The sequence below is a fragment of the Echeneis naucrates genome, chromosome 13 (genome assembly GCF_900963305.1).
Source record: "Echeneis naucrates chromosome 13, fEcheNa1.1, whole genome shotgun sequence".
In the NCBI taxonomy this organism is placed as follows: domain Eukaryota; kingdom Metazoa; phylum Chordata; class Actinopteri; order Carangiformes; family Echeneidae; genus Echeneis; species Echeneis naucrates.
Window position 1 is genome coordinate 10,872,846 of NC_042523.1, and position 16,928 is coordinate 10,889,773.

Sequence of the window (16,928 nt, forward strand, 5' to 3'; positions counted from 1 at the left end):
AAAAAATATTAGTGCAAATAACCTTTAGTTGCAACCTTTAGTTGACATACCACAATTTTCTCATCCAGACAAGGTTTAAGGTGGATGACTTGAAAAATGGGACTCCAGTGGCAACATTGCCTGTGTTGTACCCAGAATGTCAGATTAAGATCTTCCTGACATTGTCTGCTTCACTTGCATCTATCTTTGCTATCAGTTCATCAGCAGTTGGCCAAGAGTTGTGATCAAACCCATTACCTTGTTATCTCAAAATTGCATAATAATGAAGCTGTGCTTTCAAGATAACAGTGAATGAATATTCACACAAAGAAAGAAGGCAGCACGTTTTCCCATTGAGGCAGCACTTGTAGAGTGCCTGCCAACTGTGAGTTTAATTAGCATTATTATTATTTTAAAGGCCCCAAACACCTTCGGGACAAAGACCTTGACCTTCAAGTGTGACTCCATTATGAGGCCTTCCAAAAATACTTTAACCATTAAATCATGATCAAACTCACTTGTTTAAATACAAGAGAAATAGAATGATAATATGAGTTTTAATTGTTTTATTAATCAAATATTATAATTTCCTTGTGTCTTACGAGAAAATATCAATTATTTCCTGCAGTCAGTCAGTGGGCAGCACCTGGCAAACGGTGGCGGACCATGTGAAGCAGGAAAGACACACAGTTGTTGGACTCTTCCCCAACACTGTCTATCTCTTTATTGTCCGAGCAGTCAACTCTTATGGCCTCAGTGACCCTAGCCCAATCTCTGAGCCTGTCAGGACACAGGGTGAGTTACATAAGCAAAATGATTTCTCCCTTTGGTATCATTCTAGACAGTAAAAACTTGATTTCAATTTGTATTTTGTAAGAATGGCAAAATTAGATATACTCAATGTAGGACTGAGTCAAAGATAAATTGCCGTGTAAATGTTTGGTTTGTGCAGTCTCAAAATACATTGCTTTCTCAGAGTGATGCTCCTCTGCCCTTGGCAATGCAGCACTTCATCAAAAAGCTTTCTTTTTTTAGCTCATGGCTTAAATTCAGCAGGTTTTTTGGCCACTATTGAATGTATTTCTTTATTGTATCAGATGGGAGTCCAACTGAACAGGGTGTGGACCACAGACAGGTCCAGAGAGAACTTGGAGAGGTGTCTGTCTACCTGCAAAAGCCTGTGGTTCTCTCTCCCACCAGTGCCAGGATTTATTGGATGGTGAGTTTGGAAAAAGTCCAAAAATTCACTCCAAAAGCTCCTCGGGCAATTCAGATTAATGAAGCATAAACAAAAAAGAAAGAAATTCCATTGTTGATTACTGATGCAAATGTGAATTGATGTTTCGATATCTTTGGGTCTTGCCAACTTTCATCAGGTTGCCCGTCAGTCTCAGTATGTTCAAGGATACCGTGTATTTTATCGGACTATTGGCAACTCCTGGATGGTCCAGGATGTAGAAGACACAACGGACCACAGTACCATCTTAGTGGATCTGCTAAGCAGTACAGAATATGAGATCAAGATACGCCCTTACTTCAATGAGCTACAGGGCCACGACAGCCTAATGGTTCTGCTGCGTACCCCTGAGGAGGGTAAGGAAAGCTTTTCAATTACTTATTTATTTATAGTTGAGAAATGTTCTGCAGCATAAGTACAGAAAAAGTGAAGCTGAAAAGAAAGAAAATGGATCAAATGACAGTAAAAGTTAATGATTAATACAATAACAAAAACATAAAGTGTATCATATTAAACAGCTTCGAGGTGAAAAAGCTGGTTTAGCTTTAGTTATACATAATGACGTATTATTTTTTTTCTATTTATATTGAAAGTTTCCCTTGAGATAGCTATTTACATTGTGTAGATAATATTGGCACAATTTTCAATAATATTGAAATTAATTTGGTCATAATTGTGAGTCTTGGTCAGAGATCTGTGAATCAGCAGAACACAAAAAAGAGAATAATGTTTCAAATGATTAACTAGTAAAATAATAAATAATATATATACTATATAGTATATAGTAATAATATTTGTGTTGTTTTAAATGAAACATTTCATTCAAGTTCACCCATTTGTACCAAATCATGTTAGTTATTATCGTAATTATTATTATCCATTAATGATTTTCTTCTTTTTTCTGTTTCCAGCGTTAAGTGCTTCTCCACAGGCTGTATCAGTGGTGCAGCTGACCAACAGCTCCAGTATCAGTGTGTCCTGGGAGCCTCCAACCCATAATACTCAGAGTGGCATCATTCGAGAATACAAGGTGGGGCGCTCATCACACAATGACAGCAGCCTGTGATGCAGCCTTAAACTCTGACAGTAAAATGCAACAAACTGTTCTCTTCAAGCAAAGTTGTTTGTGTTTTTACGCAGTCATTGCTCTCTGTTGCTCATATTTGTCTTTTCAATGACAAATACTGTTTTTAATTAACAAATAGTCACTCACTGCCTCTTATCTGCTGCCAGTATAAGCGCTTCAGCAGCCAAAAGAAACTGAGTTTTATCATCAGATTGTCAGCTGAGCACCGACTGAGTCTGTCATCTGTTTGCTCGGTGAAAAAACACCCAGTTCTGATTATCTGTCTCTTTGCATGAGCAGAACACTGATTACTAATCATCAGGCCACTTTTCTCAGAAGGCAAAAAAGAATAAAATTAAATTGAACATGCATTTCTATTGTTTTTATTTTTCTCGCCATCTGTGTCTGCATGCTTGGCTCATCTGCCAAAAGCAACGATCACACTTAATCCGCTTAAATGTTCCATTTTCCTAGAACTATAGTCAGTATTTTGTGCAAACCTTTAAAGGCTTTGGTGTGAAAAATGAAATGTTATAAGGAATTACAGGATCCGGTGTTTTCATTATACTAAGCAATGTAATGTACAGTATCAGTATTTTTCACACCTCCCGACAGATCTGGTGAGACAATATTAGCTGATAATAACAACCTCAAGATTAATTTTATTGGATATCCATTAGTCAAGCAGGCGTCATCTGATCTCGCAAATTTGCCAATTGATTTAAATCATGATTTAAAACATTGTCATTGTGGTTTACCAACATCTTTTTTATCTTGTGTTATAACAGCAGAGACTCACCTACCTCCAAAGTCTTTTCATCTTTAAGTACTTTTCTTCCTGGAATTGCCTTTTCTTGCTTGTCATGTCTTTTGTCATGTACTGATTTCAGTGGTTAGTTGAGTGATTTGGAAAGAAGACTGTGTGTGTGTGTGTGTGTGAGTGTGTGAGTGTGTGAGTGAGTGAGTGAGTGAGTGAGTGAGTGAGTGAGTGAGTGAGTGAGTGAGTGAGTGAGTGAGTGAGTGAGTGACTTTGTTACCACCTACAGCACCACTGAAGAAGGAGGTTATTTCTGGAGCAACTTTGGGTTGTGCCTGGTGCAGATAAAACCCACAGTGAGATTGCAGCCATAGGAAAAATGTTCTGGGGGAACTGCAAGATGCTGGTGTCATCAAAAGCTGTGGTGCATTAGTGTCTGTCAGGAAAAGAGGTTCTCTGGTGCTGTTTGTCTCAGAGCCAAGGTGACATTTAGTATAGCAGTGCACACTAAGTCAAAGGCAGCTTTTTGTCTTTCTCAGTGTTTGTTGTCAAGATTTGGGCATTTTATAAACATTATTATACATTTAAAAAAATTGATTTAAACATGATGGCTTTGTTACTTTTCCTTCAGGGATTATTTCTTACACACCATTGTCATATACTGTCCAACATAAATCCCACATGAATGGAGTCATGCGCTGTATTTGCAGAATCAAGATGTTAAATGTGACTTTTATCTGTCATTGCACTGATATCACCATTTCTTTCATCTCTTCTCTATCTTTGCTGTCATTCTACAAATTGTACTGCCAGATTAAGCTCCAATGCCAAAAGCTGAAGAGCACGCAGTATGCATTTTTCTCGTGACAGGCCATGTCTTATCACAGGGTGTGCAGGATAAATTAATGTCCTCCTGTGTTTACATGTTTTAAACATCACACGTAAAACCCTACATGTCTGCTGTCAATCAGGTCTGGTGTCTGGGCAGCAGCGTGGATCAGGAGAAGCAGATAAACCGAACGGTGGATGGAGCGGTTCTGTCCATCCTGCTGACAGGCCTGCTGCCTGACGTCCACTACTCCGTCACGGTGGCTGCTGTGACCAGCCTGGGTGTAGGTGCTCAAAGCCCACCTGTCAGCGTGGTTCTCAGTGAGTCACTCAAACTGTTACAGCTACTGCAGATTGAGAAATATGGCAATATGTGCTCCCGGTCAGCTGAGCTCAGAATAATGGAGTGTGTGAATGCTGATTGTGCCATGTGAATGAATTAACATTTAATGTGAACATGTAAAACATTCTTGACAAAGCTCCCAAGAAGTAACAAGGAGCAAATTGTCTAGTGTTGTTCCCTGTAAAAACACAACTGAAGCTTCATTTAGACAGAGCATTGAAATCACGCTCCATTGGCTGATTAACTCCAGCTGTGTAGCTGATCATCCACATTCAGCTGTACGTTACAGACGTTACATCACTGTGTTCTGCTGCAGCTCCCTCTGCTTCCTCACTGTCCTCTTTATGACTGTTGCTGATTTCACTTAGATTAATGTCCGTGTTTGGCTGATTTAGTATCTGCAGGATTCCCATAATGTCTTTTATGCATATCTTGAAGAAAGTGACTGGAGGGGCTTACTTTGGGTTCCGTTATCTGTAAACAGGCTAGCTATTTCCCCTTATTTTCCATCTGAATGCTAAGCCAAAGCCTAAACTGCCCTGTGGTATTTACATTAATGGTATTTAACATATTTACTGTACAGAATTTTCTCATCTTTCTGTCAGAAAAAAATTATAAATTTATGTCAAAATCTTGAGCTACTCCTTCAAAATTAATGTTTTATTGTTCTGTAATCAAAATTATACGGTAAGGCATAAGAACACATAGAAAGGCCATTTTATTTTACAGTTAAGATGCTGACGGCTATGGTTGCCCTGACTTGTCTGTTTTTCTTTCAGCTCAGCCATTGGACAAAAGTAGACCTGTGAAACAAGGCGGCAATCTCAGCATATCAGAGCAGATCACAAGCGTTGTCCGTCAGCCGGCCTTCATTGCGGGATTGGGCGTTGCTGCATGGTTGGTGCTGATGGGCTTTAGTGGTTGGCTTTACTGCCGCCACCGACGAAGGAAGCAGCTGGGACACTACACCACATCCTTTGCCTACACACCAGCAGGTGAGACTGAGAGGATGCTCTGACTTGTATTATTGCAAAGGCGTGGATGTTCAGTGCATCAAATGGAGAACTCAAAATAAAATGTGGCTTTTTTAATTAAGAGATAAACACTTTTGTATTTCTGATGTCAGGTAGGAATTAATTGCAAACAATAAAAAAAGCTTCAATTTAAATGAGCGAGGACGAATTTCAAAGGCCATCAGATCAACTCGGTCACATCTAATTCATTGTGTATGCGACAATGACAAACTTCCTTCAAGACAACTGGCGATATCTTCAGCAGCGATTCATGTTTCCAATTTTAGTTTGCAGTTTGAAAAGCAATGCCAGTACTTTCATCACATGTTCAGTTAATTAAAATATATTTATCGCCCCTGGGCAGTTTCCATGGCAGGAACACAGCAAAACACTGAACGATATGTAAACAGTAACCACTGCATACAGTTTATTTTAGATGTATGCCCTTTGGCTCATATTACACATAAACACATCAGTTGTTTACTGACATTGAAACGTGTTTGTTCATCTTCATAAATACTCAGTGGATGGCTCAAGGTCTTAAGAAGAACATATTAAGTCCACCATTAATATTTCCGAATGACTATTGCTTAAAGTACTACTAAAGTTTGTATAATATTTAGTATGACTTCTGTTCCCATCTTCCATTAATTTAAATGATGTTGATGTCTTGATACAGGAAGTAGAAGAAAGAAACAGTTCAACAGTTCATCCAATGCCATTTTTATACCTTACATCCATAATTGTAAAATAATTATAATTACAACTGCATTCTGCATGCCTATGTGGGATCAAGTGTTCATGTGGAACTGGGCATGATTAAGCCCTAAGGACAAAAGTTTTGCCTTTTCTGATCTATTTTTCTTGCTCCAGTTGGCTTTGCTCACAGTGAAGGATCTGGGATCATAAATGGAGGGTAAGATGAAGACTGAGATTTGATATTGATAATATTTGCAGCATATTTAAAAATGATGTACAATATGATTAACATGAACTCACCTCCATTTTAAGGCCTAGCTTGTTGGGCTCAAATATGGGTAACTACCCCTGGCTGGCTGACTCTTGGCCCACTCCAAACCTCAATCATAGCAGCAAAGACTCAGTCAACTGCTGCTCTGTCAAACTGGACTCCGACAGATATTATAACAGTAAGTGCTCATTGACTTAGGTTTTTTGATAACAGCCAAATTTAAATTACTGAACAAATGGTTGTTGTTAATGTAACCCAGTCTTTTGCTGTTCAGCAGTTGGTATCATCACCTATCCCAACCAGTCAGAGAAACGCAGCACGGCATCCAACGACAGTCCCATCTACAGCACCATCAACACAGCTGCTGGGGACGACCTGCTGGCGTACTACGACACCTATTCCAGCATGTCCTACAACCAGGGTCCTGACCCGTACAGCAGCAACCCAGTACTGTCCAACAAAGGACTGATGGGGCTGGAGCAGGACCTGGACCAGTGGACCATCCAGTCTTGTCAGTCTGGGTCTGAATATGCCAAACTCCAATATACCAAGAAAAATAATGGTGAACATTTTTACAAACATGGTGTTAACTCAAATATGCCAGTAATACAAACACAGCATTGTTCGCTGCAGGACAGATTTTTATGATAAAATGTAGTTCTTTTTTGTGAAATGTGCTTGTATAATGTTATTCCTTTATATCTCATTCATTTATATATTTATAGGCAAGGCAGGGGACAAATGGGTTTTTAGAAGCCTGTATTTAGCTGTGACTGTTTAAATCACGTCACGTTGTGCTTTTGTCTTCTTAGACAAACCAGCAAAGCAGAAGTCTGGCGGGTCCTCGTCCAAGTCAACTTCTCTCACCTGGGTCGATGTTCTGTCACTCCCTCTTCCTGCCAACAAAGACAAGGGTCATACAAAGGCAGACAAAGAAGAAGAGCAGCACAGGTGAGGACTGTCTCTCGGCACATGTAGCCTGAGCTCTACATCAAGGCCCTTTTTCTTCCTATTCTATCCAATTTCCATTCAGCCAGTTTATTGGTAGCGTCAAGGCCCCTGACAACACCTGCATGACAGAGAGAATTAAGGAAGATGGATATGAAACCTGCCCTGTAACTCTGCCAAGCCTGTCAAACAAAACTTGAGTGAAGTTTTTAGTCTGGTGAGTTTTCAAATTAGCAGCAGTTGCTTCTAGGGGCATTGAGTCAATTGGGCTTGGGGGTTCAGAGGAGAGCATCTCCTCTAACTGGTTCTGACAGATTAGATTGTGGACACAACAGTGAGGGATCAGAGGGCAGTTCTGACTGTGCCATGTCGTTTGTAATAACATTAGCCACCATCTGACAGTCTCCATTAGTACTTTTCCATTTCCAATGACACGTCCATCATTTAATTAGCCCCGACGGCACTGAAGTGACAACACAAAGCACAGGGGTGGTCGCACCCTCTGGAACCCTGCTGGAATTTAGTTTTGTCTGTTGTTTTTGTTCATATGTTTTGATCGTCTTTAATATTTTAAGGAAGTTGTAGCACAGTGGATGATATCTTTGATTTGATCTATCTGATCTGCTTTTTAAGGAAGCCAAATTTGTGCTTCACTTTGTTCCTTTATAAAGAAATAAATAAAAAGTTACCATGCTGGTACACTACACTAAGACCATCTACATCCAACTAAACATCACTTTATTGGGATTGTCATTGTGTAGATGTTAGAGTTTGAATAATTCCTGATGTAATCATTCTAAGTAACTGCAAATAATTGAAGGTTGGTTTCATGCGCTCAGAGACGCACACTCTTGTTGCTGTTACTCTGTCCTTTAGCTCTGAGGAGGAAGATGATGACTGGTGTCCTCCGCTGCCTGCCAGAACCTACCTGATGGACGCGTCCAGGGAGGAGCTTTCCCGCCTCCCATCCAAACTAGACGCACCACCAATGATGACTTCCCCCCAGCGAGATACAGACAAGCCTGGTGACAGCCTGCGGCTCCAGCACTTTGACCCCTTGGCCCGTCATCACTTGGGCAGCCAGGTCTCACAGTCCAACCCAGATGTGTTTACCAACACCAGGGCCCAGGATGCCACTGAGGTGTACCACACCAGCCAATGGGCAGACACTTTGACGGGGGAAAATATTGGTAAAGGTCAGTTTGAATCCAATTTTACGCCTCACATCTTCAGAAATTGCTTCCTAAGAGGCAGCACACAACTACACAGTGCCATGTATAATTTAGTTTATGATGTTACCCCACAGAAAGTATTTGTACATGAAAATCATGTCGCATTTAGTCAAAGTGCAGCTCAGTGTTCTTTACTTCCCTCTAAGTGTCCTGAAGATGACATCAATGTGCTTCCTTGTCAGGACAATCCCCTGCTCCTGCTGGCGAGTTGAGCCCCACATCTCTGCCTCACAGATCCAGGAGTAAGAAGAAAACGCCCAAGGAAGGACAAGTCAGGCGAGAGCCACACAACCAAGCAGGTAGGACACACGGTTTGTATCATATCTGTTGTCATTTATAGGGAGGAAAAATTTATACTCATCAGTATTCAATAAATTTCTCTGTGGTACATTAATTATCAATGATCTATCATACGCAGAACTCCCCCCAGCACCAGCTCCTCCTTCGACAGAGGACTCCATGCAACTGTGGTCGGATGTTTTGAGCCGCAGCCGAACAGACAGTGAAAACAAAGAGCTTGGTGACTCACCTACACTTTCAATGACAGGAGAACCGTTCTCATCCCAGAAAAGAGGAGCTACCAAATGGTTATCGCAGGGTAAGCATGTGTTCACCTCAGTTGCATTGTTCAGTCTTTGTCATCAGTTTAAAGAAGATAATCTGTGAAAAAAGAACAATTTCTCCCCCTGCAACAAATGCCATCTTGTGTCAACAGCTGGACATCTGTGATGATGTGTTTTACTATTATTTTGATGCTTTCTATAAATCCCTTTAAGCTTAGTAAAAACCAAACCACCAGTGTATGAACATGTTATCCGGCAGCGGCAGCCCTGCTTTTAGTAGCAGGGGGTCTATTTTCAGTCTGCTGCATGACTTTGGATTTAACCTATATAAATACAGCTGGAACTTTGAGTCAATTGTTTGTCATCTCCAGATGAGAGTGTAATCCCATATGGACAGTCCAACTTCCTGCCTAAGGTCCAGATGTCAGGCAATGGGTCCCCTGGTGGAGGAGTCTTTCCACAAACCTCAACCACTGGCGACAGGAGAGATGAGGTTTGTCTAGACGTGCAATAGGAACAGCTGAATAGACTCTGTCTGCCGTTTGGGTCAAACACAGTTCATCATTAAATTGGAGGCAGTCTGAGCTGCTTTTCAACTTCAAGCTCGTCATGGTTTTTGGAGGGACAAAAAAATCTGACATAGTTTCTCCAAAAAGTTGTCATCTTGTTGAATGTTCTGACATATAGACGTATCAGATATATGGAGAGAATATTCAGACCTGTCTCTCAAGTTTGAGTGTATGAGTGATTTGAAGAAACATGTATTATTTAATATATGGAAATGAAATCAATCATGAAAGCAAACCTTTACTGCGCCCCAAATCGGAATGAAACTCACTTCCTGTATGCTTCAAAGAAGGTCAAATGTTTGATGTATGCTGAGTGCCAGGAGGAGTATTGAACTTGATTTCAACGGGTTTGGTAACGCATCATTTTCATATCAGAGCTAAATGGTTCAGATCGCCTCTGTGTCCAAGTATCACTTCGAAGCTCATTTTTTAAACTGATGGTCTCTTTTTGAGGCAATATCATGAATAGTAATGTTACTTCACTTTGTATTTTTAGGGAGATAGAAAAGACGTTTGTGTGCAGGATTAGTTATACAATAGCAAAATTTGATTTTAAAGAACTCTCATAAAAGGTGCATTTTTTTATATTTATAAAAGGGATTTACAGTATAATCTGAGCTGCACAGAAAAGCAGGATTACTTCTCCTCTGCGTTAGAGCCTGACCTATATTTTAGCACTGCAATATTATCACTCCAATATCATCAGACAGTTTGTCCTCTTCTCTACTGCATTTGACACACACTGTGCGATTGTATGTCAGCTGATAAGGAGCAGGAAATTGTACAGCAGAACCATGACAAGTTTTCATCCAAAGTCGTCTCAAAGTTTCAACGGTTTTCTCAGTAAATTGTCAAAGGAGACAATATAAGGGGCTGGCTGTGCTAATTGTCCACGTGTGTACCATAAGAAAAGAGAAAGAGGACACAAAGATGAGATATAATTGGAGATGCTTCAGTCAAAGCATCAACCAAACTATAACTGTGTGGAATACCTGATGAAGATATCATATTTATGTTTGTTTCATTTATGGCTCCTGTTCTAAATGATGTTTTCATCTCCTAAGTGGAGAAACATCAACAAATCTTTTCTTGCATTTTTCATATATGCCAAGTTTTTTCACTGCATTTTGCTCATTTACCTATTTCTATATTGGCTGCTTTTCCAGATTGTGTTTCCTTTCATCCAGAAACTAAATTTACATATGAGCAAAGATGATAAATATTTAAATTAGGAATGGAGATTACCTGTATTAGAAATATGGTAATGCATTATTTTACCTGTCCATCATTTTCTTGCAAGTTTCTGCAAAATATAATTTGGTTTGATACTAATCACTGGAAAAAGTGGTTAGCCATTTTAGTTTAATTTTGGTTTAGACATGATTTCCCATGAATGAAATTTAAATCGCAATGAATATGTATTAATCATTGCATTTTTATTCTTCATGTTCCTGCTTGTATGTTTGTCTTCAGACACGTTTCACATTTTGCATGCTTGGCTTTCACCTTTCAGCTCAAAATAGCTGGACCAGTTGATCACTTTCTTATAACTTATAACTAGAAAACTATTTACGTGCTATGTTTTTCTTATCAGGAAAATTCCTACTGAGATTACTTGGGATGAAATAAACGACGAGGTAAATAATTTGCTCAGTGTGTATATGAATAAAAATATCAACTTAAAAAAATAGAATGAAAACCAGCATTGACTGTGCTCTGCAGTACCAAACAGCCTCCTTGCTTCTGTAGCTCACTCTGTTTATGTGACACTGTTAGTACAGTCTGTTGCCTCTGTTCCAACAGTCTCCATGTTGTGTGTTTTCTTTCCAGAACCTCGTGTAGATGGAAGCTGGTCTCCTTTTTACTTTAATTTCCTCTGTTTGCAAACCATCACATTGTTGCCATGGTAATTAAAAACTGTGGACTAAGGGTAGAGCATCAAGGCTTGCCATCTGCCTTTTCGCCAACTGTTTGCATTCTTTTTTTATTTTATTTGAATGATTTGTCTGGATAATGTTTATTTTTCGTCATTTCTTTCTACCCTTCTTTGTGTACATAGGCATCTTTGCAATTTTTGAAAAGACGCTATCAGATATATTACTAAAACTGGGAAATAAACTCTGAGGGGGGAGTATTGTATTTTTGGGCAATGGGAAGTAAATGTAAACTATGACATTATTGTACAGCAGATTATTGAATGTATTTTACTGTTTACTCCTGCCCATGAAACCATAGTGGTTTGATGACAGACTGGAAAACATATGTGGTAGAAAATTTGTCAGCAACCCATCACGTTGGTCTGCGTGTGTTTGTGTGTATGTGTGTGTGTGTGTGTGTGTGTGTATGTGTATGTGTATGTGTGCAGTGTTTATGTGTGTTCCTGTTTTAATCTCATTGCTGTGTGGCTGTATATTGTAATATCCCTGTAGATTACCAATGTGTTGTCAACATTTTTAAACTGACCAATAAAACATTTGTTACTAAAGTGAAGTATGATGAATGTCACAGGAGAGCAGCAAAAGCGATGACACACACTCAAAATTGTCTGTTTGTAGTAATCTGACATTGTTTACAGTTACCATCACGTGGCTGAGGAACTACGGGACCTGTGAGATGTCACTGGCAGACAAAAAAAGAATTTGTGCATACAATTTCATAGTTTATGCTCTGTAAATGATGTTTTTTGCACATGATTTACTAAACTAGCCTCTTGACAGTTGCAGGTAAACCAAATGTTAGAAGGAAATTCTAGAAATTTGCGAGCCATGCACTGGACGACATCCTCTGTTAGTTCTTAAGTGGAAAAAGTCTGTTTCCACTCACTGCACTCAATGTCTTCGCCAAAATCTGAAGTGCACCCATATGTCACATTCAGTTTGGAAACAGCTATATTAAATCCAATCACAGTGAAGGACACAAGACTGAAGGTGAATCAAGCAAAACCAAATTATTGTCAATTCCACTTCAAACCTGTATTCAGAATATAATAATAGTATGTTCAGGATTCCTACATGGTAACTTGAACATTGTAGCATGCGAGCTGTGTCAGTATGAGGATGAAAATAATGCTGAGAGTGATTTCCATCTGAGGCAGACATCCCAGAGCTCTGAATGAAGTCATGGCTGTTATCTCGTGTTTCCAGTAAAATGACTTCTCTGATAGAAGATAGTGAGCATGATTCGGCGCCGTCTTCAGAAAGCAGTATTGTAAGGCCTGCATGTGAACATTGCTGCCTGGGAGGAGGCAACCTTCATCTTCCTGCATGGCTCCTGAAAAGTGACAGCTGTGGGATTTGATAGGCTGTTTTAACGTCTGCACCTTCATTTGCTGTGAGTGCCTGAGATGGGAAGAGTTGGACTCCTCTGCCACTGGCAAACACCCACTGGGACTACCATGCTGGGAGGATAATGGTAATCCAATGCAATTTAGAGGGTTTTTACAGTTTTATGCTTTTAGGTCTGTAGCATGGATTAGGGTCTCTGAGGTTTCCACTCCCCTGTGGCATGCATGCAAGGGTCTGAGCTCGGTCAGTGTCAGTGTGTTACTGAGGCCACTTCACAAGTACATAAAATGCACTCCATTAGATCAACAGGACATTTTGTGTCTCGTTAATGGTGTCAAAAAATTATATCCAGACATTTTGCTTTTATTAATTCCTTCAGACATGTTGTTAGGCTAAGTACTTGGCTCTGACAGTTTTCTCATCATGAAATCTTGAAATTCCAGCTAGTCCCACTCCATCACTTAAAAATCCATAATTAATATCAACATGTTTCATTTCAAAGGATTTAACCAACGGAGACCCAAAGTGTTTCCTACTTCACAGTGGAGTGTGAAAACACAGGAGATTTAAAGTTTCCACTGTGTGTTGGGCAACAGAGGTGGGCAATGAGGAGCAAATCACTTTTTTTGAGTGGAAGCCATGAAGTCTGCATATTATGATAAAATAAATGAGAAAAATCATCTGTATTAGTGACCTCCATTCAAACAATCACCTGAAATGTCTCCTGAATAGAGCTCGTTGATTATTTCATTATTATAATTTTATGGAAATCAATAAATAGATGAGTAAACGGTTCTTCTGTTCCATTCTGGCAACCATGAGAGAAAACCAAAGCAGCCTGTCAATCTTTGTTGTAAGGCTGAATAAAAGGCACCACCTAGTGGTTTTAACTGAGACACACATGATGACCTGGATGCCCAGTATCACCACCAAATGTTGGCTATGTCATTTTAAAACCACCACTTTAACCTGAACAGACACCAGGAAACAGCAGACAGGGGCGATACAGTGTCACCTAAATGGTCAGTTTCATTAATCAGGATAATGTCACCGACTAGTAAGACTGTTGAATCTCTGTCTCACAGGGCGAGGAGTACACATATCTAACCTTTGCATGCTTCATATCAAATCAGTTCGATTCACTAGATGACAACATGCATACTAAATATTGATGATGTTGATGAAATGGTAAATGATGAAATGATGAAGATGGGGATGAGGAAGATGATGATGATGAGGAGGAGGAGGAAGATGAGGATGATGATGATGATGATGAGGATGATGACAGTGACAGCAAAATAGAAAACTGAAATTCAATCTGTGCTCAGAAAAAGACTAATATGAACACATACCCTGATAAAATGGTCTGAAGACCTAAGTCAAAGTAAGTAATAAATGTAAATGGTACTGGTACTGGAACTGTACTGGAACTGTAACACTCAGATTGTATTTACAAACATATGTATTAAGCTCTCCATACGTACTGTGTCCTGTGAACTCATGCTGTCAGTTGTGCCCAAGTTTATTCTATAAATGACTAAAGACTTCTGTTCTAAAATGCATTCCACCAACTGCACCCTTTAAACGAAGATAATTTATATATTAGATGAAAAGTAAAAATTGATGGATGAACTCAGAATGTGTCACAATGTGTAGATCCTCCGTTACTTCTACTATGAAAAATAGGAACGCTGGATTTGCTCTATGTAGAAGAGCACACTGCATAATTTGAATTATAGAAAAAACGTAAATAAACTGGCACAGAGATTTGCAATTTAAAGGAAGAAGTAACTGATATTTTCTGAAAATAAAGCTGCTTAACGAACATTACAAACAGGATTTAAAAGAAACAGCAACTGAAATTGAGTTTTTACATTTTTACTGCTTAAAATAATCTCTGTTAAATGAATTTTTCCACAATGATATGGGTACGCCTGTTTCAGGCTGTGGGGTAACTGTGGATGGTTGTGCAGCACTTTGAATTAAAAGCCCTGTGTCATCAGTATCACTGAGATGTGCGCAGCGCTTTACCAGTTTTGTATTTTCAGCAGATTCCCTAAAACACAAAACTCATCCTCTGTGATTGGTTGTGGCCCAGCTTGGCCCATTGTTCCACCAGCCCGTTTGTTCGCTTGGTTTCCTTCACACAAACAAAACTTTCCTGCTGCCCTGGCCAATATTGGGCTCCTCTGTGCTTTGACAACCTGAAATATTGGAATCTCTGACTTAAGGTATGTAATCAATATGAAATCATAATTTGTGAAGTCACATTCTACATTTAAATTGAAAAGACAGCAAGTAATTAGTTTTTGCATTTAGCGGTGAATATTTGGACCCTGTATTTAGACCACTCTTTCTTGTTGTGAAAAATTGTCTTTAAGAGTTAAAGTTCAAATAATTTCATCCACATTTTTCTATTCTTGAGCTTTCTGTATGTTATTTTTAGAAACTTTGTGCTCTTGGTTCGAATTTCACATCAAAATATGTATGTTTGAAACATTTTGTCAGCATAAAAAGTGTTAGAGGTTAATGATTTTGTCAAAAAGAGCTGGCTGCTGATGACAAATGTTTCCATAGGCATATGCGTCTACTGGCAGCATACCATTTGTGGCATCTTGTTGTGTATATATTGTTTTATTCATGTGTGGCTCGCTGCTCTGTAACAGGAGGTACCCAGTGTAATTGGTTCAGCTTGGGCTAAATGTGACAGGGCCCTGACCTGCACCGTTTCTCTCTCTCTCTCTGACAGACAGTGTTTTTTGTCAGGATGTACAGCTTCATGGGAGGTGGGTTGTTCTGTGCCGGAGTTGGGAACATACTCCTCATTGTCTCCACGGCAACTGACTACTGGATGCAGTACCGTCACTCCAGCAATTATATGCACCAGGGCCTGTGGCGGTACTGTGTGCCTGGGAAATGCATGACACACACAGACAGCATTGGTAAGATTCATCTGCCTTTTCCACTGCATGAGTGTAGGCAGGCAGATCCTCATTTATATTTATGAATTCACTGACAGTCAGCCCGTGACCTCTGCACTAACCCTGATCAGCACTGGGGTTACTTTCCTTTCAGGAAATCCGGAGCTCAAGTGTAAGGAAATTGGAAAATTGTGTTGCTCTCATGTAAATTTTTACAAGAAAATAGATTTATGTACCAGAATGGAATCTGGAGGAGGAGAAGTTCCTGTGTGAACAGTGTCACAGTGACAATCATTTATCCTCTTTTTTTTTTTTGCACAGGCTAGAACACTAAATGGCAAGCTACAAATGAAGAAACACATGTATAGTGTTGGGGCACGACCAAAAAAAAATAAATAAAACAAAACAAAAAAAACAAACAACAACAAAAAAACTACGAAAGATTTTGAATTTCTTTAGTGGAAAGAATCTGCCACAGCTGCCTGTTTTTGAGTCTGCTGTCTCATGTGTCAGCTCTTCCTTGTCTCCTCTCACCTACAGCGTATTGGGATGCCACCAGGGCTTTCATGATTCTTTCTCTGCTGGCTTGTTTCATCGGCATTGTGATCGGCGTCATGGCCTTCATCCACTACTCCTCCTTTGACGGATTTGATAAGACATTCGCAGCCGGAATCCTCTTCTTCATCTCCTGTAAGCTCATAACCTCATAGCTGTATCCCATCCTTGGCTAAAGATGTTGCTCATATAAAGCTGGTTGGGCCTTTTCTGCAGGCTTCTTTGTGTTGCTGGCCATGGCCGTCTACACTGGAGTAACAGTGAACTACTACGGTAAACGCTATGGCAGCTGGCGATTCTCCTGGTCCTACATAATGGGCTGGGTGGCGGTGGTGCTCACCTTCTTCTCAGGTATTCATCCTACCACGTGAACAACTGCCAAGGCTGCAGCAGCCGTGCCTTTATCCTTCAACATGTTCTTTTCTTCTAGGTATCTTCTACATGTGTGCCTACCGGATGCACGAATGCCCAAGAAACTCAAACTCACGCTGACCTGCCTAAGACTCAAACACCTACACTGGTCCAAAATGTACGACCAAGAGAAGCAATATCCTGATGAACTTTACAACTACTTACTGCTAAATTAAATATCCATGGGAAAGCAAAATAAATTAGGAAAACAATGGCTTTGTTGTCTACTTTGTCTCACTGTGTTTTTAAGAC

General features: G+C 39.8%; 2 protein-coding genes across 2 annotated transcripts in view; both read left to right on the plus strand.

Annotated features, from left to right (window-relative positions):
• LOC115053174 (roundabout homolog 2) overlaps window positions 1-9,450 on the plus strand; it is a 42,631-nt gene extending 33,181 nt beyond the window's left edge. Inside the window, exons 12-25 of the mRNA XM_029517739.1 lie at window positions 608-774; window positions 1,077-1,198; window positions 1,356-1,572; window positions 2,128-2,246; window positions 4,011-4,188; window positions 4,990-5,205; window positions 6,097-6,139; window positions 6,235-6,371; window positions 6,471-6,755; window positions 7,006-7,144; window positions 8,018-8,337; window positions 8,556-8,672; window positions 8,792-8,971; window positions 9,308-9,450. Coding sequence (XP_029373599.1) covers window positions 608-774; window positions 1,077-1,198; window positions 1,356-1,572; window positions 2,128-2,246; window positions 4,011-4,188; window positions 4,990-5,205; window positions 6,097-6,139; window positions 6,235-6,371; window positions 6,471-6,755; window positions 7,006-7,144; window positions 8,018-8,337; window positions 8,556-8,672; window positions 8,792-8,971; window positions 9,308-9,450 — 2,383 coding nt within the window. The remainder of the gene's footprint in view (window positions 1-607; window positions 775-1,076; window positions 1,199-1,355; window positions 1,573-2,127; window positions 2,247-4,010; window positions 4,189-4,989; window positions 5,206-6,096; window positions 6,140-6,234; window positions 6,372-6,470; window positions 6,756-7,005; window positions 7,145-8,017; window positions 8,338-8,555; window positions 8,673-8,791; window positions 8,972-9,307) is intronic.
• Window positions 9,451-15,556: 6,106 nt separating this feature from the next.
• Window positions 15,557-16,757, plus strand: LOC115053475 (lens fiber membrane intrinsic protein-like). Its single transcript, XM_029518210.1, has 4 exons — window positions 15,557-15,731; window positions 16,251-16,400; window positions 16,482-16,616; window positions 16,696-16,757. Exons 1-4 carry the CDS (start codon window positions 15,557-15,559, stop codon window positions 16,755-16,757), a joined length of 522 nt encoding a protein of 173 aa, XP_029374070.1.
• Window positions 16,758-16,928: the final 171 nt, after the last annotated feature.